The sequence below is a fragment of the Aplysia californica genome, unplaced genomic scaffold (assembly GCF_000002075.1).
Source record: "Aplysia californica isolate F4 #8 unplaced genomic scaffold, AplCal3.0 scaffold00851, whole genome shotgun sequence".
In the NCBI taxonomy this organism is placed as follows: Eukaryota; Metazoa; Mollusca; class Gastropoda; order Aplysiida; family Aplysiidae; genus Aplysia; species Aplysia californica.
Window position 1 is genome coordinate 229,696 of NW_004798121.1, and position 19,299 is coordinate 248,994.

A 19,299-nucleotide genomic window follows, 5' to 3' on the forward strand; every position below is an offset into this window, starting at 1 on the left:
AACCGTACGCATAGCCACTTCGTTAATTTATTCTAGCCGTAATTCTCATTTGTCTGGGCGTTTTATTTGTAGTCGGAAGTTCGAGCTTGCTCCTCAGTGAAAAGGAGAATATTAGATCGAGACCTAGATCTAGATCTATAACATTATTATTGATAGAGCGGGAAAATTTAGATCATGAAAAACAATACTACGAATAGGCATCTGTACGATCACAATTCTCGGACATTTTCGGTAAAAATATTTTGTAAGCGTCGGAAGTTGTGGTAGCGAAGACGGCGAATGTCAAAATGGCGACATTGAAGGTTTTCTGTGCTCGGTCAAACCGTAAGTTCCTTTCCTTTTTCTTATATTTTAATCATCACTTAACGGTTTACACGTTTTTGCTGCATACTCTGCTGGTAGGCCATACTTATATGATGCATTAAGTCAAAGGAAAAGTTTTGATGTCGTAAAGCGGGGGTGGTAGCCTACATTTCAATACCTCTGCAGAGGTATTTTCCATCATCACTTGCCCTGCCCACCCCTGCCCTAGTCCTAGTCTACATTCATCATAGCGTACTATACACAGTGACTCAGTGGACAGAACAAACTGCACATCCCAAGGGTAGACACAGAACTCTGAAGTTTACCTTCTTTAGACTGTCTGCCTACATACAAGAAGGCTACCCCTGCCTTGCAATGTGACTTGCAACTTGTTGACTTACACAACACACGTTACAGTTACAGTGTTTACATCCGTTGCAAGATCAAGACCCAAGTCCAAGATTCGACTCAGACTAGAATCTAGAGTCTAGACTAGACTCTAGATGTGGCGCCGGTGGCCTAGTGGGTAGGCTCTCGGACTCGCAACCGTAAGGTCGTGGGTTCGAATCCTGTCAGGGACCCGATGTTGTGTCCTTGGCTTGGGAAAAGGCACTTTACGAGTTTTCCTCACTTCACCCAGGCCCAGGTGGGAATGGGTACCCAGCTATAGGTCTAGACTGTGAAAGATCTTGTCAGTTTGTTAGTGTTTGAGGGCTTAATCAGCTGCTTGCACTGTGTGCTTCCGGGAAGCTGAGAATGTTTCTGAGTGTTCTATGGTCTGCTGGGACTGGGGCTGGGGTAATAATAAGGCCTTCGTAATAATAATATCGAAGTGGCTAGCCGTACTTTATAAAAGTACGGCTAGCCTGAGAGTCTAGCCGTATTTAAGTATGGCTAGACTGCCATACTTAGACTTAGATCTAGGTTTGGCCCTATCAACTCAAACCTGTAAAAGTAGTCTGTAGACAGGTCTCATTAGATCAAGATCTAGATATCTAGTAATTATTCAGGTTCAAATACATGCAAGTCAGTAAGGCACCTTTTGGTTTTGTCTAAAATACAAATACTTTAGGCATTGCAAACTAAAAATTTCGTTTACAATTCAGTCATCAATATTAAGTACGGCTAGCTTGACAGTCTAGCCGTCCTTAAGTGCTGCTAGCCAAGAATTCTAGCCGTACTTAAGTACGGCTAGACTGCCAGTCTAGCCGTACTTATCTTAGGCCCTATTAACATTAGAAAACAAGAATTCTAAAATTAACATGCACTGTCATTAAGGCACCTGGTTTCGTCTCAAATACAAATACACTTTAGATTATAAGTTTACTGCAAACTAAAAATTTATACAATTCAGTAGGCCTATTTTTTGTAATGGTCAGTCTTGCCATCATTATATTAAGAGAATAAGTACGGCTAGCCCAGCTGTCTAGCCGTACTAGCCAACCAGTCTAGTCGTACTTAAGTACAGTTTCTCCCCTTGTTAAATAATGACAAAAAGTTAAATTTAAATATTGAAAGGTCAGATGCTGTGAAACTTCTCCCAATGGCCAGTTCATAAATTTAATTTTAGAAGTTGTGTTGTGGGCAATTGGTGGGTTCTCTGGTGTTGTTTGTTTCGCTCTTTCCTATGATGAAACATCTATCATCCTTCGTCTTTTTTGTGTTTATTTCTCAATTATATATAACACTTAATCTTAAGCACTTATTTGACTATATTGTGCTGCAAATGCAGAAAAATTCTTTAAAAGCAAGAGAAGATAGGTTAGGGATATTATTGTTGGGTGTGGTTTGATTGAAGAGCATTTTTTGTTGTTGTCCATTGTAATATATACAGTATAACACGTGTAGCTCAAATTCCGTCAGGACCGGCCTCAGGAGATTGAGGGATAGGTGAATAGTGTTATGGCATTGACTGTGTCAAGAGAATCAAGGGAAGCAACAAAGATTGCTACGTTACGGGCAAAACAATAGATGATGTGAAATACGACCCTTCCTTTCGCCCGCTCCACACCAACCTAGCTAGGCCAAGGGCCTGGGCACGCTGCAGGCATACATGTCGAGCATAGCGCTAAAAATAGCGTGGCTAGCTTCTTCTGTGGAGGGGGGAAGGTGGTATTTTATCAATTTTGCCTTTTTTCGTTAAAAATTATATATTTTTTTTGTCCCAAGTGCATCCTAAAGGACATTGACTTTAGACCTCTACGGCAGCGTAATTAGTTCGAGTATTCCGCGTTTGTGCTCGAGCTTCGCATGAAGAACAAAAAATGAGACGGCAGGCACCGTTCGACGGATGTGTGATTTCAAGTCTTCTGTGTTCAACCTATCCATGTTATACTGTATTTATAATTTATCATCACCAACCTTTCTCACCCCATGTTAGAGTATGAAAGGCCAATAATTTGATAGATATATATATATATAAGTGTAAAAGAAAATAAATAGCATTTTATGTTTTTCTCCTTCCTTGCCAGTTCAAGGTTTACTGAGGAGTGCTATCCGTCCTGTGTGCGCCACACAGCAACACAGAAACCACTTCAGTGAGTCATTGGTTTTTGGTTTATTCTTTAGATTTTCTTCTATTATTGTTTTGCTAACATCAGAAAAAAAATTTCGCTAGTAGTTCCAAACGTTGCTGTAAGTCCTTTTTCTTTTCTTTCGATCTCTGTTTTTGTCTTTTGTCTGTCTGCCTTTCTTTTTCCTTTCACTGAAGGAATGGCTCTTTTGTTGTATAGGAATGTGCTGGACTTTGTACAGAGACAAAGAAGATGGTATGACGCAAAATTTCTTTTAGAATGAAACACTCTTCTTTTTTTCATTGATGGTGAACCAAGGGTTATTGAATGGTGTTGTAAAATATTTGATTAGGGGTAATAATGATTTTTTAAATTGATCTCCTGCACAGTGGATATGTGTAAGTGTGAAGACTTCGCCACCTTCAGGTATTAGGGAAGAGTTTTAAGTCTCCCTTAGCTGAAATGCTTTAACACTTTGCAGTAACTTGGCGCAGATGAAAATTTTTCTCTCCGATTACCTGCCGCAGAATTGCGCCAGGCCCAAGAAGTCCGTTGCAGTCGCTCTCCTGGCTGGGTGACCAGAAGAGTATTTTATACTGCTGGCTGTGTGACTGCAAAGTGTTAATCTCTCACTGAGTTAATAACCAACATGAATGAATTATTAAGTAGGCATATGCACAGTTGCATGGAAATATGAAACTACTTTGGCTACTGGTAGGGTAAAAAATTATATTTTAAAATCACAACTTTACCTTTTATTGTCTAAATGTCAATTTGAAATTGACAATGACTTTATTTTGCCTCGGTTCTAGGCATGTCTCAAAAAATTTCTAGTCCGGATGATTCCCTTTGTGTCTTTAAAAGCAGTTTTTAACTAAAATAATGTTGTAGAGCTAAGAACTAGTAGGTAAAATCTAGCTTGAAAATGAAGCTTTGTCCTTATGCCTATATTGTTTTGTTCTTAGATTAAGACTAAGAAGAGTATATTTAATTGCAGTTCAAGTTGGCCAAAAGGAAAAATCCCTGGAATGGAGTCCCATCATGGATAGAGCAGCCACGTCTGTCTTCTGGAATGAACTCTTCAGAGGTAATTATGTGATTGTAACACTTCTCTCTCTCTCTCTCCTTCTCTCTCTCTCTCTCTCTCTCTCTCTCTCTCTTTTTTTTGGGGGGGGCAGGGGTTGCTTTTAACTGTACCTTTGTTTTATGCTGTAATTAGTAATGATTAAATGAGCAAAATTATAAAGTTTATAATTTATTTTAAAGTTCTCAAATCAGGTACAATATATTTGTGTTGAGACAGCCAAAATTGTTCAAGATGGCTGCCTATGGTACCTCTGCATGGTAAAGGATTCAGGTTGTTTTTTTTATATCAGGGGCTTTCTATGGAAGATTTGAAGTAGAAGGCTCTGTTTGGGGTGGGGGGTTTCCTAAAGTTTTGTAACCCTGCATGAAAGCAGTCTTTTAGCCCAGTTTTCAGTTTTTCCAAAATCTTACCTTCCCGATGGCTTTCTCGTATGTGACAGGTCTTGGCATCACTTTTGGTATGGTCCTGAAGGAGCCAGCCACCATCAACTATCCTTTCGAGAAGGGCCCTCTGAGCCCACGGTTCCGTGGGGAGCACGCTCTGCGCCGCTACCCGTCGGGGGAGGAGCGTTGTATCGCCTGCAAACTGTGCGAAGCCATCTGTCCTGCTCAGGTTGGTTGGTGATTGCTTTTTTGTTTGTATGCCTTTGTTTTGTTGCTTTTTGTTCTTTTTATATAGTCGTGATTTTGTTCATCTTTCTGGGTATGGGGAGAGGGGGATGGTGGGGGGGGGGGGGGGGGGTAATTCTAGTTGTAAGTTCCTGGCTCTACCTTTCAGGGTCTGATGAAGATGATGAGGTGGGATTGTGGTCTCCACACAGATTTGTCGTTTTTTTTCTCCTGTGCTGCTGTCATGCAACTCGGTTGGTGTGCAGTTTCTGTAGAGATTTATTTTGCAAAAGTGTTAAAGATGACTAGATTTTATACGAGATGTGCTGTCAATGTTTTGCAAACTGACACATTACCAAGATATGAAGTGTTTTTTTCCAATGTTGATTCCTATGCAGCCTACATGGCGATCAAAATGTTTTTAATCTTAGGTAAACCTGAAGAATGATGTCTATGATGCTTCATGCCTGATCTTAGGGAATGCAAATTTGTCACATGATAAACTGTTTGCAAAGCTAGATAGTCTATTTTTGTGAGCTTCTTCAGAAAAAAACTTTGTAGGGGGTCAGAGGAGGCTACTGGTAGGTCTTTCTTCTTTTCTTTCTGTCTGTCTTTTGCTGTATTCAAGCACCAAGTGGCTTGTGTCAAGTTTATGTGTGATTCACTATACTCAAACTAAACTAAACCAAGTGGTTGGCTGTTGCTCTGATGTGGTTTACTTCTTCTTTTCTATTAAACCTGAATTGCCCTGATCTCTCCCTTCTTTCTTGTTCCTGATCTCTCCCTTCTTTCTTGTTTGATTCTTTTCTTGTAACACCTCTAACCTTCGGCACCTCTATATGACCTTATGTGTCACAAGTACAGTAAAACTTACTAAAACAAAAACTAAACCATGAAGTAGCTTTGTTTCAGTCAAATCTAGCGAGACGTAGCTTTGAATTAATGTCAGTTATTTGATCACCGCAGGCTATCACAATTGAAGCAGAGCCCCGTGCCGATGGCAGCAGACGTACGACTCGTTACGACATCGACATGACCAAGTGTATCTACTGTGGTTTCTGCCAGGAAGCATGCCCCGTGGATGCCATTGTGGAGGTACGTCGGTGTTTTGAACCTTGTCTGCTCTCAAAACTCAAATAGTCAGGGTTTCTAGCCTGCGTTGTGTTTGTTTCTCTGGCCATGCAAAAGGCATGCTTGTCCTATTGATGATGAGAATGGAATTGAATAGTAGGCATTTGGTGTTGAGGCATTTTTTCACATCCATGACAGTGACATAATTAAAATTGCATTTTCGCAACAAATGAAAACGTTTCATTATGATCCGATTTTTATGGTTTTGGCATCGATATGATTGGAATTTTTTTTTTTAATCTGCGGACTGAAATAATTTATTTCAAACGATATAATTTAAACAATTTGGTTGTCTTTTTGTCCAGGGCCCGAATTTCGAGTACTCAACAGAGACGCGTGAGGAACTGTTGTACAACAAAGAGAAACTTCTCAGCAACGGAGACAAGTGGGAACCCGAGATAGCCGCCAACCTTCAGGCCGACTACCTCTACAGATGAAAACAGTTGCTGTCTTGTCTAGAGGTCTTTGTACATATTCTCTCTATGTTTTTGTGTACGAATGCAAATTCTCTGATGTATGGAACACACCAGGTCTCTGAAAATTTACAGTGTTGGATCGGTTTTGATCTTAATGGTTTGCAATTTTTTTAAATCATCCGAGCTTGTAGTGTAGATGATGTTCTGGATTTGCACCTTGTTCATGTACCAGACATCTGTTTCATGTTTCCATTGATAGATGTAAAACGTGTGTTGCCAAGAAGAAAGAAAGTTCATGCCAAGACTTGAGAATCTACTAGGGGGGCAAAGGTGTAAATCTCTGAGGGAACCTCAATGTTGGGAAGTGCAGAAAGGCTGCAGAGTTTGTGTTTGTGCTAAGCTCTGTTGTGATACTGAGAATGTATTGAACAGGAAAATAAACTCATTAATAATACAAACTTGGATTTTGTCACTTTTGTTATCTTTATTCATAGAATAACGCTCCCAACTGTACAGGTTTTTGTAGAATACACATGACAGTCAAGCACAAACATAGCGAAATCACAAGGTGTAGAAATCATTTCGTTATGTGTAAAATATAAGTGTTTTGAAACATAGGAACTATCCATGTGCAACAAAAATTCAGGTCCTGAAAATCTGCTATGTGTGCTTTTCACTATGTGCGTGCTTGACTGTAGTTTTTCTTGTGGCCTGCTGGTTCTACTGGTTTCATAGTGGAAAGTCATTTGACTGCTGTGTGGTTTGTGTTGGTTCTACAACAACTGTTTTCCTATTCATGTTAGGAGTTTTCATTATCTTTCATCTCTGAATCCCATACATTTCTTCACAGGATTTAAAAGTATACAAATACATGCCTGAAAAATAGTCGTTTAATAATGCTACAAATACTGAGCTCATACTTCAAGTAACATAAAAAATATACATTTCACAAGTCAACACACAAAGCACGCTGCGTAGCCAATACATTTTTTGTAACCTGTAATAATATTTCAACATTTAACAACTATGGTACTTTGGCATTTATATGACCTTATTGTGTTACAAGTGCCATAAAACTCTCAACTAAAAAAAACAATAAACAAGTACATCCTATCCTTTCCCTGATGCTTCTTTCTCATCTGGCCTCTTTCTTTCTTTACCACATTCCACAGCTCATCTAGTCTATTACGTGGCAGAGTGTCCTACCACCCACAGTCTCTTTATCTATTTGAGAAGGATTACTGAGGAGTGGTGATGGAAAGAACAGTGTTGAATTTTTCTGTGACTTGCATCCAGGTGCCCAAAATGCCTGTCACATAAAATTTATACTAGTGAGTTTCGAAGTTTCTGCTGCTTGTAAATACAAGCCACTTTCAAGGAAGTAACCCAACTGAGCTTCAAGAGCGGACAGTAAACCAGAGTTAATCACAAATAGCCACAGTGATGTCTTCCATGTCCTTGCCCTTCATGGAACTGCTGATTGTTTTTTCTCAGGAGAAGTTGCAGGGAATTTGAGAAATGTAAAACTTATAGCATCACAAAAGGAATCAGCATATGCCCTTCCAATTTTCATTTCAAAATGATATACTTCTAAAAATTTCACAGGATGAGAAGATGAAACCATTGTCTAAAATAGGCCTACTTCCTTTTGATCCCATGTTCCAAACAAAATCCTTCTCATTAATTTCTGAGTCCACAATAGTTCCGATCTGGTCCAGAAAGGTCAGATGTGTCCCTCAGTTACAAAAGGGTTAATTTCAACATGTGAAGAAAGAACTCTGCCAACTCTTTGACAGACGTCATCACATTGGTTATGAAAACCTCTTATATAATAAGGCATGGGCTGCACAGGTAAAAAAAAGGATTTTTTTTCTGTTTCTTTCCGTTCACTGCTCCTTGGACAACCCTTCCTCTGCTATTCCTCCAGAATCTGACTTCTCTTTTTCTCACTCACTGCTCTGTCACTTGTGAGGTACTGTAATTTTCTCAACATTTTTGATTAGAACTCGACCTCTCCTGAACACCAAGCTACTTTCTTTCTTTTTTTTTTGGTTGCCTCTTCCGCTATCGCCTCTCCAGTCTCAGACATTTTGAATGACCACACCAAGCAAACTTGTCTGTTGTTGCTGTGTCCGAAATCTTCATCTCCTTTCTCTTTACCCAATCTTCGTGTACTTCTAACTTATTCTTTTGACAACGACCTGTCCACCTTCTGTCATAATTGGCGAGCTGACCAGTGAATGTAAGTTTGAAAAAGTAAGTCGCCCAGATTCCTACAAAGGCCAAAAATTGACCTGCCAGCAATGACCTACATTCAGGCCATGAATGAAAACTGGATATATGTGTTGCTAAAACATATAATTACAATATTGATCTTTCAAATGATGATAAATTAAAATTTCATTGTCTATCACAAAGCATCGTATGGCATAGCAAGTCCAATATTGTAATCAGAGGCTTCTGGTTCTGCATATGTTGACAAACAGACGTCTGGAATTCCTTGCCGTAGCTGATTTGCCAGGAAGTCGTACACCTGGACTGTTCCTCTGTACCTTTGAAGAGAAAAAGTTATACTTCATTACTTATACAATCAATGAAATAGAATTATAGTATAGTGCTTATGCATGCCTGTAACCTTAGCTATAATCACAGAGAGCTTAAAATCAGATGGCTGCACGAGTTAGAAATGCGGATGTCAAGAGAAGCATGCATTCACAAGTGGAAATAAAGCTTATGCTCAAAATGTGGCAAACTCTTCTCTGCCAGAATTAGTTTCATTTGCCATAGCACAAATCGCAAATTAATTTAATACTTATGTCTTCTAGTCTTGAATGCACAGATTTTTAAATATTATATACATTGTATTCTTTGTATCTAAAACATGTACATAGTCAAATTTGTACATAACAAAAAGATTTCTCGGTCCAACGGATTTCTCTCTGTGCATGCTAGACTGTATTTCTCTTCAAGAAATATTCTCCTCAGCAGATGCATTGATCATCGTTAGGCACTGGCCAATGAACTATTATTATTATTATTATCCCTCAAGAGAAGATTACATATTGACTTTGCTATAACTCCATTACTCCATTGGCAAGCTAGTTCATTTTACTTTGTTACCTCAGTGCCCCCAAGTCTCAGGCGCACACAGCGTGGCAGTATGTTACTAAGAAAGACTCAACAAAATCTAACCACCTAGGTGAACAAACTATTGGAATGGATTCTCTGTACAAAAATGAGGACGGTACAAATGATGATGACAATCTTCATTCATCTCATTGTCTCACAGGGAGAAATTTGTCTTGGTCGTTTACAATGGCATTGGAATGTTACAAAGGTTAGGTGCACACACGCATACATACAACAAAAAGACAGGACATTAGTAAATACACGTTTTACTCTCTATCTCTCTCTCTCTCTCTCTCCCTCTCCCTCTCTCTCTGATTCATTTGTTACAGTATTGAAATAGAAGCAACACTTGAAACATTTTTTTCTAAAATTAAAACAAATTTCCCACATCAAAAGTGAGGGCAGTGCATTTGAGACAAACAAGAGAGAAGATGTGATGTTGCTCAATTACCTGAGGGAAGAAACCGTCTCAAACTCGTCTTCCTCTGGAAACTTCTGATAAGGCACATTTCCTATGATGAGCAGTCGGTCCTCAAAGTGGCAATACTGCACAGGATGTCTGAAACAATCAACAGTTGTGAGTAAACAAACTACAAGTTCAGCATAACATGCAAGTAACGGAAGGGTCGGAAACTATACCTTATTTTTTTGTCTCAACTGACACAGCCCGTAGGTAATTTTGAATCTGGACACAAATAATTTGTGACCGCTTCATGACCTCACGGGTGTTCTCACAAAAAGTTAATAAAGAAAATAATATCTAAATTCGATAAAACCCCTAGGTGTGGCATATAGACGTTCAGAATAAAAAATGCAATTAAATGACACCGAAAAAAGAGTTGAAATGTAAGTGGTAAGGAAAAAGTAAAAGAGGAAAGTGATGTGTGAAGAAAGGGAGCAATATAGAAGAACACAGGAGACAGCTGCTGTGAGCGGCGCTGCGGGCTGAATCAGATGTACCTGTCTTTACGACCTCATCAACACAATTTAGATCATTCATTTAGGAGGCGGGCTTGGACCCTGTCAGGACCAATCCAGGCTGAGAAGGAAACAATATCCCAGCAGAAAGACCTAGATACTCAAAAAAATGTTCTCTCTCTCTCTCTTTCTTCTGGCGCTGTGGCGTCATAAACGGTCAACGATGCTGACAGCACGTAGGAACTCAACACTTGCCCGGGGGTCCTTGAAAAGTGCTGAAAGTGGGTTACTGAAATGTCCCAGAAAAAATAATGTTCTCTACTCTGGAATCAAACTCGGGTTTCTTGTGTTCAACAGTGAAGCATCTACCCGCTACATCACAGATGCCGCTGCTATTCCTGCACTTATGAAAATTTCTCCCAAAAAATGTTTTAAAAAATTATGTTTTAATGGACAACCAGTACAGCATCTAACTTTCTAAGAAGCAACTTTTGAGGACACCTGAAAGGCCTTCAACATCTTGTTCTCACTGGCAGAATAGAAGGGAAAAGAAGCAGAGGCAGACTTAAAACAGATGAGTGATCGGAAAAAAACCAGCAAAAAAAAAAAAGAGCAGGTTACTATAGGTTCTCTGCCAGCATCACAGAGCAGAGAAATGAGCGCACACCCATGATTGTAGACACCTGTTTTCTTGCTGTCCTCAGAGAAAGTTGCATTTGAAAATAGCAAAAGTTGCAAGAAAAAGTAGCTAAAGTTGCAAGAAAAGTTGCAAGGCGTACGTATAGCTAAAACAATGCCACGGAACTATTGGAATACATTGTATTGTTGCTATGCTCATTGCAATCAAAAGTAACCAATATGAGTTTTGTTAGATCAAAATCAAAAGTTAAATGTGAATGTCTACCAAAAAAAAAATTGCTTGGAGTACAAAAACAGTTTGTCCCCTGACACATGCGTCAGGTCCTTAAACTCTCGCTGACGTTGGGCAGGTGTGGCCGGCGTGGTTTTGAGGCTGTTCAAATAAAATCTTACACTTTGTTTGGGACTTTTTGCCCCCCCTCCCGCCCTTACACTTTTTTTAACACTTTCCTGCAACACCCCCCCCCCCCCAAATCCCGTATATTACGTTATTCGCTTATAATAATAATATGACATTTATATTGCGCAAATCCGTGTTACAATCACTCTTCTATGCGCTTTACTTTTAAATTATTAATTATGGTATTCATGAAAAACATGTATACACATACATGTGACATAATAATTCAATACGCTATAAAAATATCGGAACTTTTCCAGAAAAACTTACGGTGTCATTTTACCACTTTAACCGCACCGGTGTAATCAAAATTAGACGATCTAGATCTACATGTCATGTAGCCCAGATATCTACCAGTGTATTAAGTGCGAGATGACATATTATATCGTGCTTGCCGCTCGAGGTCCACTGTATCTCCACAATGCAGTGCTTACCGCTCGAACTTAACTCTAAGTCTAAGTGAATAGTGTAGAGTTACTCTCTTTTTATGCTATTAACAAAAAAGTTACGATGCCATTTTCCTTGATTATTTCTTTCACCTTACAAAAGTGTAATCTTATATTGGTTAACCCCCCCTCTTTTACACTTTAACTTTTACAGGAGTCAAAGGACCCCCCCCCCCCCTTTTTTTCTGGCGCAAGATGATATTATTTGAACGTCCCCTTCCCTTTAGGGGTTTTCTGGATGAATCGATCCATTTTAGATCTACCCTCCTTAGCCTAAGATTTAAAGTCTTTCACAAATTTTTATACTAGATCTACCCTGGTGCTACGGAACAAAGCAAGCTAAGTAATCAGACGACCGTGTTTACGATTGATTTACTCTAGCTAGACTAGTCCAAACAAGACTATTGGGTCGGTCTGCTCGCTAGATTGATAGTGCAAAGCAGCTATCGTGGCTCAAGTCGATCGCGCCCGACTCGTTGTTTCAAAACAAACACGTTGTTTTCAGGCGACGAGTCGGGCGAACATCCCGACCCGACCTGACCCGGCCCGGGTCACTGGGCCTGGGTGGCGGCGGGCACCCGTAGGCTAGTGCAAAGCGTAAAGAAGCGAATTGTCCCCCTTGGCAACGTTATTTTTAGCTTTGGAAGAAAATTTCGGTGTTTTTAATGAAATTTTATTATTATTTTTCCGAATTTTGCGGGAAATTGGCTAAAATTAGCGAATTCACGAAAATCGTAAAAGTTGCGCGACGGCAAAAGTTGCGCGCGCAAATTGCGGGTTGCGGGCGCAAATTTCTCTGAGGACAGAAGAAGCGCTTTGAATATGGACTAAAAACAGCGTCAATTTGTAAACCAACATTGGTGGGTGGTCTGGTATGGTTTGCTCCTACTTTCATATCAAACTTGTACTGGTATCATCCTTGATACGGTAGGCCTACTCTCCTTCTTTTCTTATAGCTAGTTGGCAGGTGCTCTGGTGTGGTTTGCTCCTTCTTTCCTATCAAACATCTATCATCCTTATCTCCCCTCCTTTTTGTGTTTGATACTCTTTTGCAACACCTCATCTTCGGCACTTATATGACCAAATAGTGTTGCAGATGCCATAAAACTTTTACAAAAACAAAAACTTCTTTTCTTTATATATTACTGAAAGGACACACTTCTAATCTTCAGCACTTATATGGCCTATTTGTGTTGCAAATACCGTAAAACTCAAAGCAAAGCTAAATCAACCTGTTGTGGACATCCCAGAGCTTTTTCGACATCCTCTGGTCCCACACGTGGACAAAACCGCCCTCGTCTCCCGACACGATTTTCCACTCATCCATCTGGACACAGGTCACTTTAGCAATGTGTCCCAACAGGGTGAACGTCGGAGAATGGCCAGCCCGAAGGTCATACAACCTGATTCTGAGGCAAGAAAAGGCATGGGATCATTACTAGATCAAGGCTCAAAATAATAATATGTGAAATTTAAATAGCACTCCACCCTGATTAAAGAATACAGGCCCTGAGCGCTTTACAAACACAATAGCAACAAATAAACAGTAAGCTGTGCTCTGACTCTGACTAAAAATCTAGATTCTCTTTAATCTTAAAACAAAAATGACTTAAGCTGACTTTCTAAAGAGTTAAAAGACTTCATCTCTCTAATGTATCACAAGGCAGTGCATTCCAGATCTTGTGGCCATGAAACTGTCCCCATGGTTTTATGCATCCCGCATAATTTAGAAAAATTTGATAATTTTTTGCATAATTTCGGATTATTTTCCTTTATCATCATTCTTTATTAAAAATTAACAGAATCGCATAATTTCAGAATTTTTCTTGCATAAAAGGACTGGGACAGATGAAATGTGAGTCTGTGCATGTGAGTGTGTGTGGTCCTGTGCGTGTGAGTTGCATGTGTGGTCCTCTTTAAGTGAGTGTGCGCATGCGTGCGCGTGTGTATGTGTGTGTAACGTGTGTGTGTTTCTGTGTTATTTCTTCATTTATATGAGGAAATATTATTAACTCTTTTTTTTTCAGTTATTGTTTGGTACTTTGATTTTTGTAAAGTGCCTAGTGCTGTGTGTACAAAAAAGTAGGCGCTCAATTGTTATCATTCTTCTTCTTCTTCTTCTTCTTCTTATTATTATTATTATTGTTGTTGACTGAAAGTGTTTTAACCCATAAAGTAAAAACTAAAACTACCCCCTTAAAAAATGAATCTTTATTTTCACCACTCACTTTCTGTCTCCACTGCCGGTGACAACTTGTGAGCTCAGAGCTTCTGGCAAATCCATACAGCTGATGACCCAGGTGTGACCACTCAGGGACGCTTTCTGCTGATTGGTCGGCACGTCGTACAGATTCACCTGTTTGTATTGTTAGAGAAAGATTCATAATATTAACATATTAACAATAAGCAATGAAAGAAAGACTCCTCATACTCTGCCCTGCAGAGTTACGTGACTTCAGTGACATTAGAAATACATGTCCAGGTCTGCTTGCCCTAGCTCATATCTTAGCCTTTTTCAGCCTTATGTGAAACTATATAGGCCTACAGGTACTGAGTCTATTTCAAAGGTGACTGGAAACTTGTATCTCATATTTTGACACAAATTTAACAAATAGTGTTATCACATTGAAGCATTAAGCTCAAAATTGTATCCATTTTAAAAAAAGAAGCAGAAATGCAAATTAATCCTTCTGCCTCAAGTGAGCTGCCAATGTTGAAATCTTTGGGTGCCTCTACATGGTAAACAGTTCTGGAAAACTATGGCAAGACATCGTTATATATATCACCGTATCGCCACTATTCTTAACTCCACCAAACATAGCCTGACCTTGACTTTGGAGGCTGGCTCCGCATGCGTGTATCCGACTGCAATTTCTTGTGCACTGCTCCGACAGTTAACGTTTGAGATGGGGGCCCAGATTATGTTGTGAACCTGAAGATCAGAAAGTATTTACAAATATTTTACCAACTCAAACTCTTTGCAACCAAGTTTTCCATTATAATTATATATTAAAAAGACCTGTAATAAAATTTTCCCTTTCAAATTCAAAAGATCTCTCACATGGTCTTACAAAACTAATGCTATCTCTTGAGCAAAATGAGTGAACACAGAGGTTCCGGTTTTTTTTTTACCATAATAATGAAACTGCTAGATTTTCTTTGGTTTAGCCGAGTTTTTTTGGTATGGAGAAGTTGTTGAAATAGAAGAAAAAAGTGAGGGATTTAAAAAAATTTTTTAGGTGAACACGTTTTCAGATTAACCATGACTGGTTTAGGCAGACTCCAAAGTATCTTTCATATTTCATTACTAAATTCATAAAGCTTACTGGTGCTGTTTTCTACTGTCTTTGCACAAAAGGGTCTAGTTTTTGAATCACGATTAACTGAAAATTTATCAAAACTACCTTCTTGCAAGATGTCATCTTATCAACTTATCACAAATACAGTCCTTTTATGTCCAGACAACCCGGAAGTGTAGGCCCAGGGTTGAGTGAGTCAACCAGATTGGCTAGTCCTCATAGATCCATTAAATCTAAGGTCCCACCTCACAGTGTTGAATATGTTTTGTCAGCACGTGTGTAATTTGCAGTTTGCACGATATACTTTCCGGTAAGCCGAGAATGTTTCTGAGTCATGTTATTAAGTCTGCTGTGGTAAAGATGGTTGTAAAGGGTGTTCAGACCGCTGTAGAGCAAGGATATGAGATATATTATAATGCAATTATTATTACTGTTATTATTATTATTATTATTATTATTATTATTATTATTATTATTATTATTATTGTGATTATTAATGTAAACCCATTCCAAAGCGTTACCCTGAAAGGATGTAACTGTGATATATTCTTCCTTTCTACTTACCTCAGTCATGCTGTTCTCCTTCACATCCACTGCTGCCTGGGATGAAGAGACACTGTTTTCTTCCATGGGTTTCAAAAACACCGAACTGTGACAACACAGAAGTAGTTGAGGGAGGCTGGTTGAGGGAGAACTCTCATACCATAGCACTTTCTCAACCTGAAGGTACACAAGTTTTGGTTTAGTTTTTGTTCCGGTTCAAAACTCGGTGAGACACAAAAACCCCCACAAAGGTCATCCTTGTAACCAGGGCAACTTGAACCCTTCTTTATCAAAGCACTGACCCCTATCCCAACTGAGCACTGGACTGAGACAATTAAGAGGACATGTACCACAACGGAGGTGTCAATAGCTTTCTTTTAAAAAAAATCCAGAACTTTTCAGACACAGTGAAAAGGCATGAAAAGAGACTCAAAATTTAAGGATCCTATCATCTACATGTGATTATACGCGTACATCTTGTATCGAGAAGAGATTACAACCACCGTTACTATTTATAACATGCATGAACAAAATAACAGCAGAAGCTAAAACAGAAAACAATACAATCAACCAGCTTCTTTTTGCTGTCGATCAGAGCACACAAAGCCACAATTACAAGATTCTCTCAACTTTGTAGGCATAGATTTGTGTCTGACAGACTACCAGCCACTGCGGTTAGGAAAGAATGACAACTTAAGGACAAGAAACACCAGATGTGTATTTTGCACAAAATGAAATGCCACAACTCTGAGAGACTTACCGCTTTTTTCACATCAAAATCTCGTACTATCACTCCCTCTTGACGGTTGACTCGCGAGATTTGAACTCGTGTGGCTTGAGTAGCAGCGACAAAGGACTGGGAGGGTCCCACGTCACATGCACAGACACTGGAAACCACCGGATTGCGGAAAGACAAGGTGTGGATGGGTTCTGTCCCCTCCTCGTTGTGCCAAACATCCACAAAACCTGGAGAAGTGAGGAGCAGGCGGAGGGTATAGAGGTTTGAGGATCATCGTGATTACGATTCAAGCGCACATTATGTTGATAACACGGAACTTGATTTTTTTAAACAGGAAATCCATTGTGGAAAATGGGAATTCCACTTCATTCTGCTGGCATTAATGATGATAATTTATGGTGTGGGGGGACCAGTGGTTAGGATGTTGCCAATTTTATTCTCAACAAAGAGTGACTGTCTTAGACAGTTTCTGTAATGTTAGTATACACACACGACTGTAAATGGGAGAGACGAACACACACGACACCAAGCCATCCAATGAGCCCGGGTGCAGTTTCTGACTTTTTATGTCGATCCCCAAAGTGAGTAACATTAACCAAAAGCCCATGGCATCCGGTGTGCTTCCGGCCCGTGATTAAAAAAGAGTAAGGTATGAAACTGTGACTACCGTGACAGTTTCAACTGTATTATAATTTGTAGACCATGGCCTGTAGCCCTATGAATGTAACAAAAAGTAAACCCAAACGTACCATGCCTGAAAGAGGCGGTTGTGATAGACGGTGTGACTGACAGCTGTGTGACCTCATTACGGATACGGCCCAGGTCTTCCGCAGCCTCATCAATGACCAGTGCCGTGTTGCTAGCGGTCAGAGTGCAGATGTCACCGGTTTCAGCGTCCCAGCTCCGGATGTTACAACTCGTGTACCTGAAGATGATAGAGTTTTGTTTCTTTAAAATTTTAGTAAGTGCTTTATGGTACTTGTAATACAACAATATAAATAGATCATATACAGTGCAGCCTCTCTATAACAACATCGTCAGGACCAGAAAAAAATGTCGTTATAGAGAGGCAACCATAAATATTACTAATTACAAGGAAAAATCGGGACCTGGGCACCATGTCGTTGTTCAGAGGATGTCGTTATATAAAAAAAAGAAGGAGGAGAGATAGGACGATAGATGTTTGTAAGGAAAGGAGAAGAAACCCAAACCAGAGCATCAGCCAATCACCCACAAAAATAATAGAACAAGTATTTCCAGTAACTGATCCCACATAACCCTACATAGACGGCTAAAAAGTTGCCTAGGAGATAAATACAGAAAGAAAAGTGGAGAAAAATTATTTCTTGTCTACTTTTAAATCAATACAGATTACTGGTACCTCTATTGTGATGGTAAAGCTCTTCACCCTAAAGAGAATCCTACATGAAGAAGATATTTCATCAAGCATTTCTATCCTGCTTGAACATGATAACCTGCACTGCCCTGCTTCGCCCTAAGAGGCATGATAAAAGTAACTTGCCTTCTATATAATCTGAGTCATGTTGAAGGAACAACAAATATTCGCAACCATTTACAATCAATCATCTCACACTAAGTCGTCAAAATTTGAATTGTAGGTATAATCCAGAACTGTTGTTAATTCAAACACTACATACAACCCTGATTATATTTCAGGGTTTAATTCATAAAACAATCATCACTGGAAGAACTATAGAAACCGTTCCGTTTCAAAATAAAAATATGAACACAAAGGGTTTTATCAAAAGACAGGTGCCACTTAAGAAATACAGTGGAGTTCTCTTAAACCGAAATCTGCAGGACTACCAAATTATTTTAATCAGTTTAGCTGTGTTTTCAGTTTACAGAGATTGCTCAAATAGCTAAAACAAAAAAATTTTAAAAAACATTCAGGGAATCTATTTCATTTAGATTTACTGCTCTTTTCGGATTAACCATGTTTGGTTTAAGTGTACTTCCCTGCAATATATGTATATATATATAGATCTAGGCCTGCCACACTCATGCCTCACCCAGCAACAATCTTGGACCCCATGGAGGAGGCAGCACACAAAACTCCGCCCCGGGCAAAGTTTAAGTTGTAAGGTTTTCCAACACGAGCCTGTATGATATAAATTGAAACACATTAGAACATAAGGGAAAAAGTCTTATTACTTGGGTTGTTTGTATTTTTATTAGAGCTTTCTTGCTCCCTCCTACACACACATATATATATATATATATATCAGAGTATATTTTATTTGTTGAAAAGGCTTATCAGTTCTGACAATGCTCAGCTATCTTGTAATCAAATCGATCTAAGAGGAGTTCAATGGAAAAGAAGCCCCAAGCCAAGCAGACAATAGTCATAACAAAATTATCAAACAACTGTAGCATACCGCCCTAGAAGGAAAAGGTCAAACAGTCGTTGAGGTCAATATGATGGCCCCAATAGAAATCAGGAGTCGACATGTACTATAGCTAGTGTTGAAATGTCGCCTAACTTTTAACCCATCTCTTATCATTTATCAGAAAGAGCCTTCACCCCTTGAAAAATTTCCAGAAAATCATTACATTTTATTCAAAATAACACCATCAATAAATGTACCTTCCAATTAGCAATCAGTAGACGCTTTTGCTCTTGATGCCGCCGCACAGTATCCTTCCAGCCCTCTCCCTGGCTGACATGTGTGTCTGTGTCATATCCCAGTGTGTGGCAGATCTGACACCATAGCAGTTCATCATTTGCAAGGCTGTGCCAACTGCGACTAACCTGAAGAATATTGCTTTCTTGATTTATTCATTTACAAACCATAACACTTATTATGCATCATATCTGTTTTCAAAATTATTACAGTTTGTAAACTTCCTGCAGTCGCAGGATTATCAAATACAATGGAATTTAACTTACTTGCGCCTGAGCCATTTTTTACCCATCAACCATTGCAGCATGACACTTTTGGGGTATATTGAAGCTTTTTTTTACCACAAAAGGACTGTAAAAGCTATAAAAAATGTTAAAAGGCAATATGAGAAAGAAAGAAAGAAATGCTCTGCAAGAAAAAGAAAACAGCATCTAATTTCTCCAAAACTTTTTTATTTTATCAATATTTTGAAATGGCAATGTC

At 39.2% G+C, this 19,299-nt stretch overlaps 2 protein-coding genes across 2 annotated transcripts in view; one reads left to right on the forward strand and one right to left on the reverse strand.

Moving 5' to 3' along the window:
• The first annotated feature begins 219 nt into the window (after positions 1–219).
• Positions 220–6,512, forward strand: LOC101845047 (NADH-quinone oxidoreductase subunit I). The gene is made up of 6 exons (XM_005110088.3): positions 220–324; positions 2,775–2,840; positions 3,814–3,903; positions 4,343–4,515; positions 5,478–5,606; positions 5,948–6,512. The coding sequence occupies exons 1-6, from the start codon at positions 288–290 to the stop codon at positions 6,077–6,079; spliced, it is 627 nt and encodes a 208-aa protein (XP_005110145.1). The 5' UTR covers positions 220–287; the 3' UTR covers positions 6,080–6,512.
• A 16-nt stretch (positions 6,513–6,528) lies between these two features.
• LOC101845279 (F-box/WD repeat-containing protein 8) overlaps positions 6,529–19,299 on the reverse strand; it is a 15,989-nt gene continuing 3,218 nt past the window's right edge. Inside the window, exons 3-12 of the mRNA XM_005110089.3 lie at positions 18,780–18,944; positions 18,205–18,293; positions 16,921–17,096; positions 16,193–16,398; positions 15,454–15,609; positions 14,418–14,522; positions 13,819–13,946; positions 12,823–12,999; positions 9,639–9,746; positions 6,529–8,610 (exon numbers count right to left, since the gene is read on the reverse strand). Of these exons, the coding sequence (XP_005110146.1) occupies positions 8,469–8,610; positions 9,639–9,746; positions 12,823–12,999; positions 13,819–13,946; positions 14,418–14,522; positions 15,454–15,609; positions 16,193–16,398; positions 16,921–17,096; positions 18,205–18,293; positions 18,780–18,944 (1,452 nt within the window). The 3' untranslated portion in view covers positions 6,529–8,468. The remainder of the gene's footprint in view (positions 8,611–9,638; positions 9,747–12,822; positions 13,000–13,818; positions 13,947–14,417; positions 14,523–15,453; positions 15,610–16,192; positions 16,399–16,920; positions 17,097–18,204; positions 18,294–18,779; positions 18,945–19,299) is intronic.

Coding starts and splice junctions, on each gene's coding strand:
- LOC101845047 (XM_005110088.3), top strand. CDS start 288: ATGGCGACATTGAAGGTTTTCTGTGCTCGGTCAAACC. Junction 325..2,774: donor TTTCTGTGCTCGGTCAAACC/GTAAGTTCCTTT, acceptor CTTCCTTGCCAG/TTCAAGGTTTACTGAGGAGT. Junction 5,607..5,947: donor CCGTGGATGCCATTGTGGAG/GTACGTCGGTGT, acceptor CTTTTTGTCCAG/GGCCCGAATTTCGAGTACTC.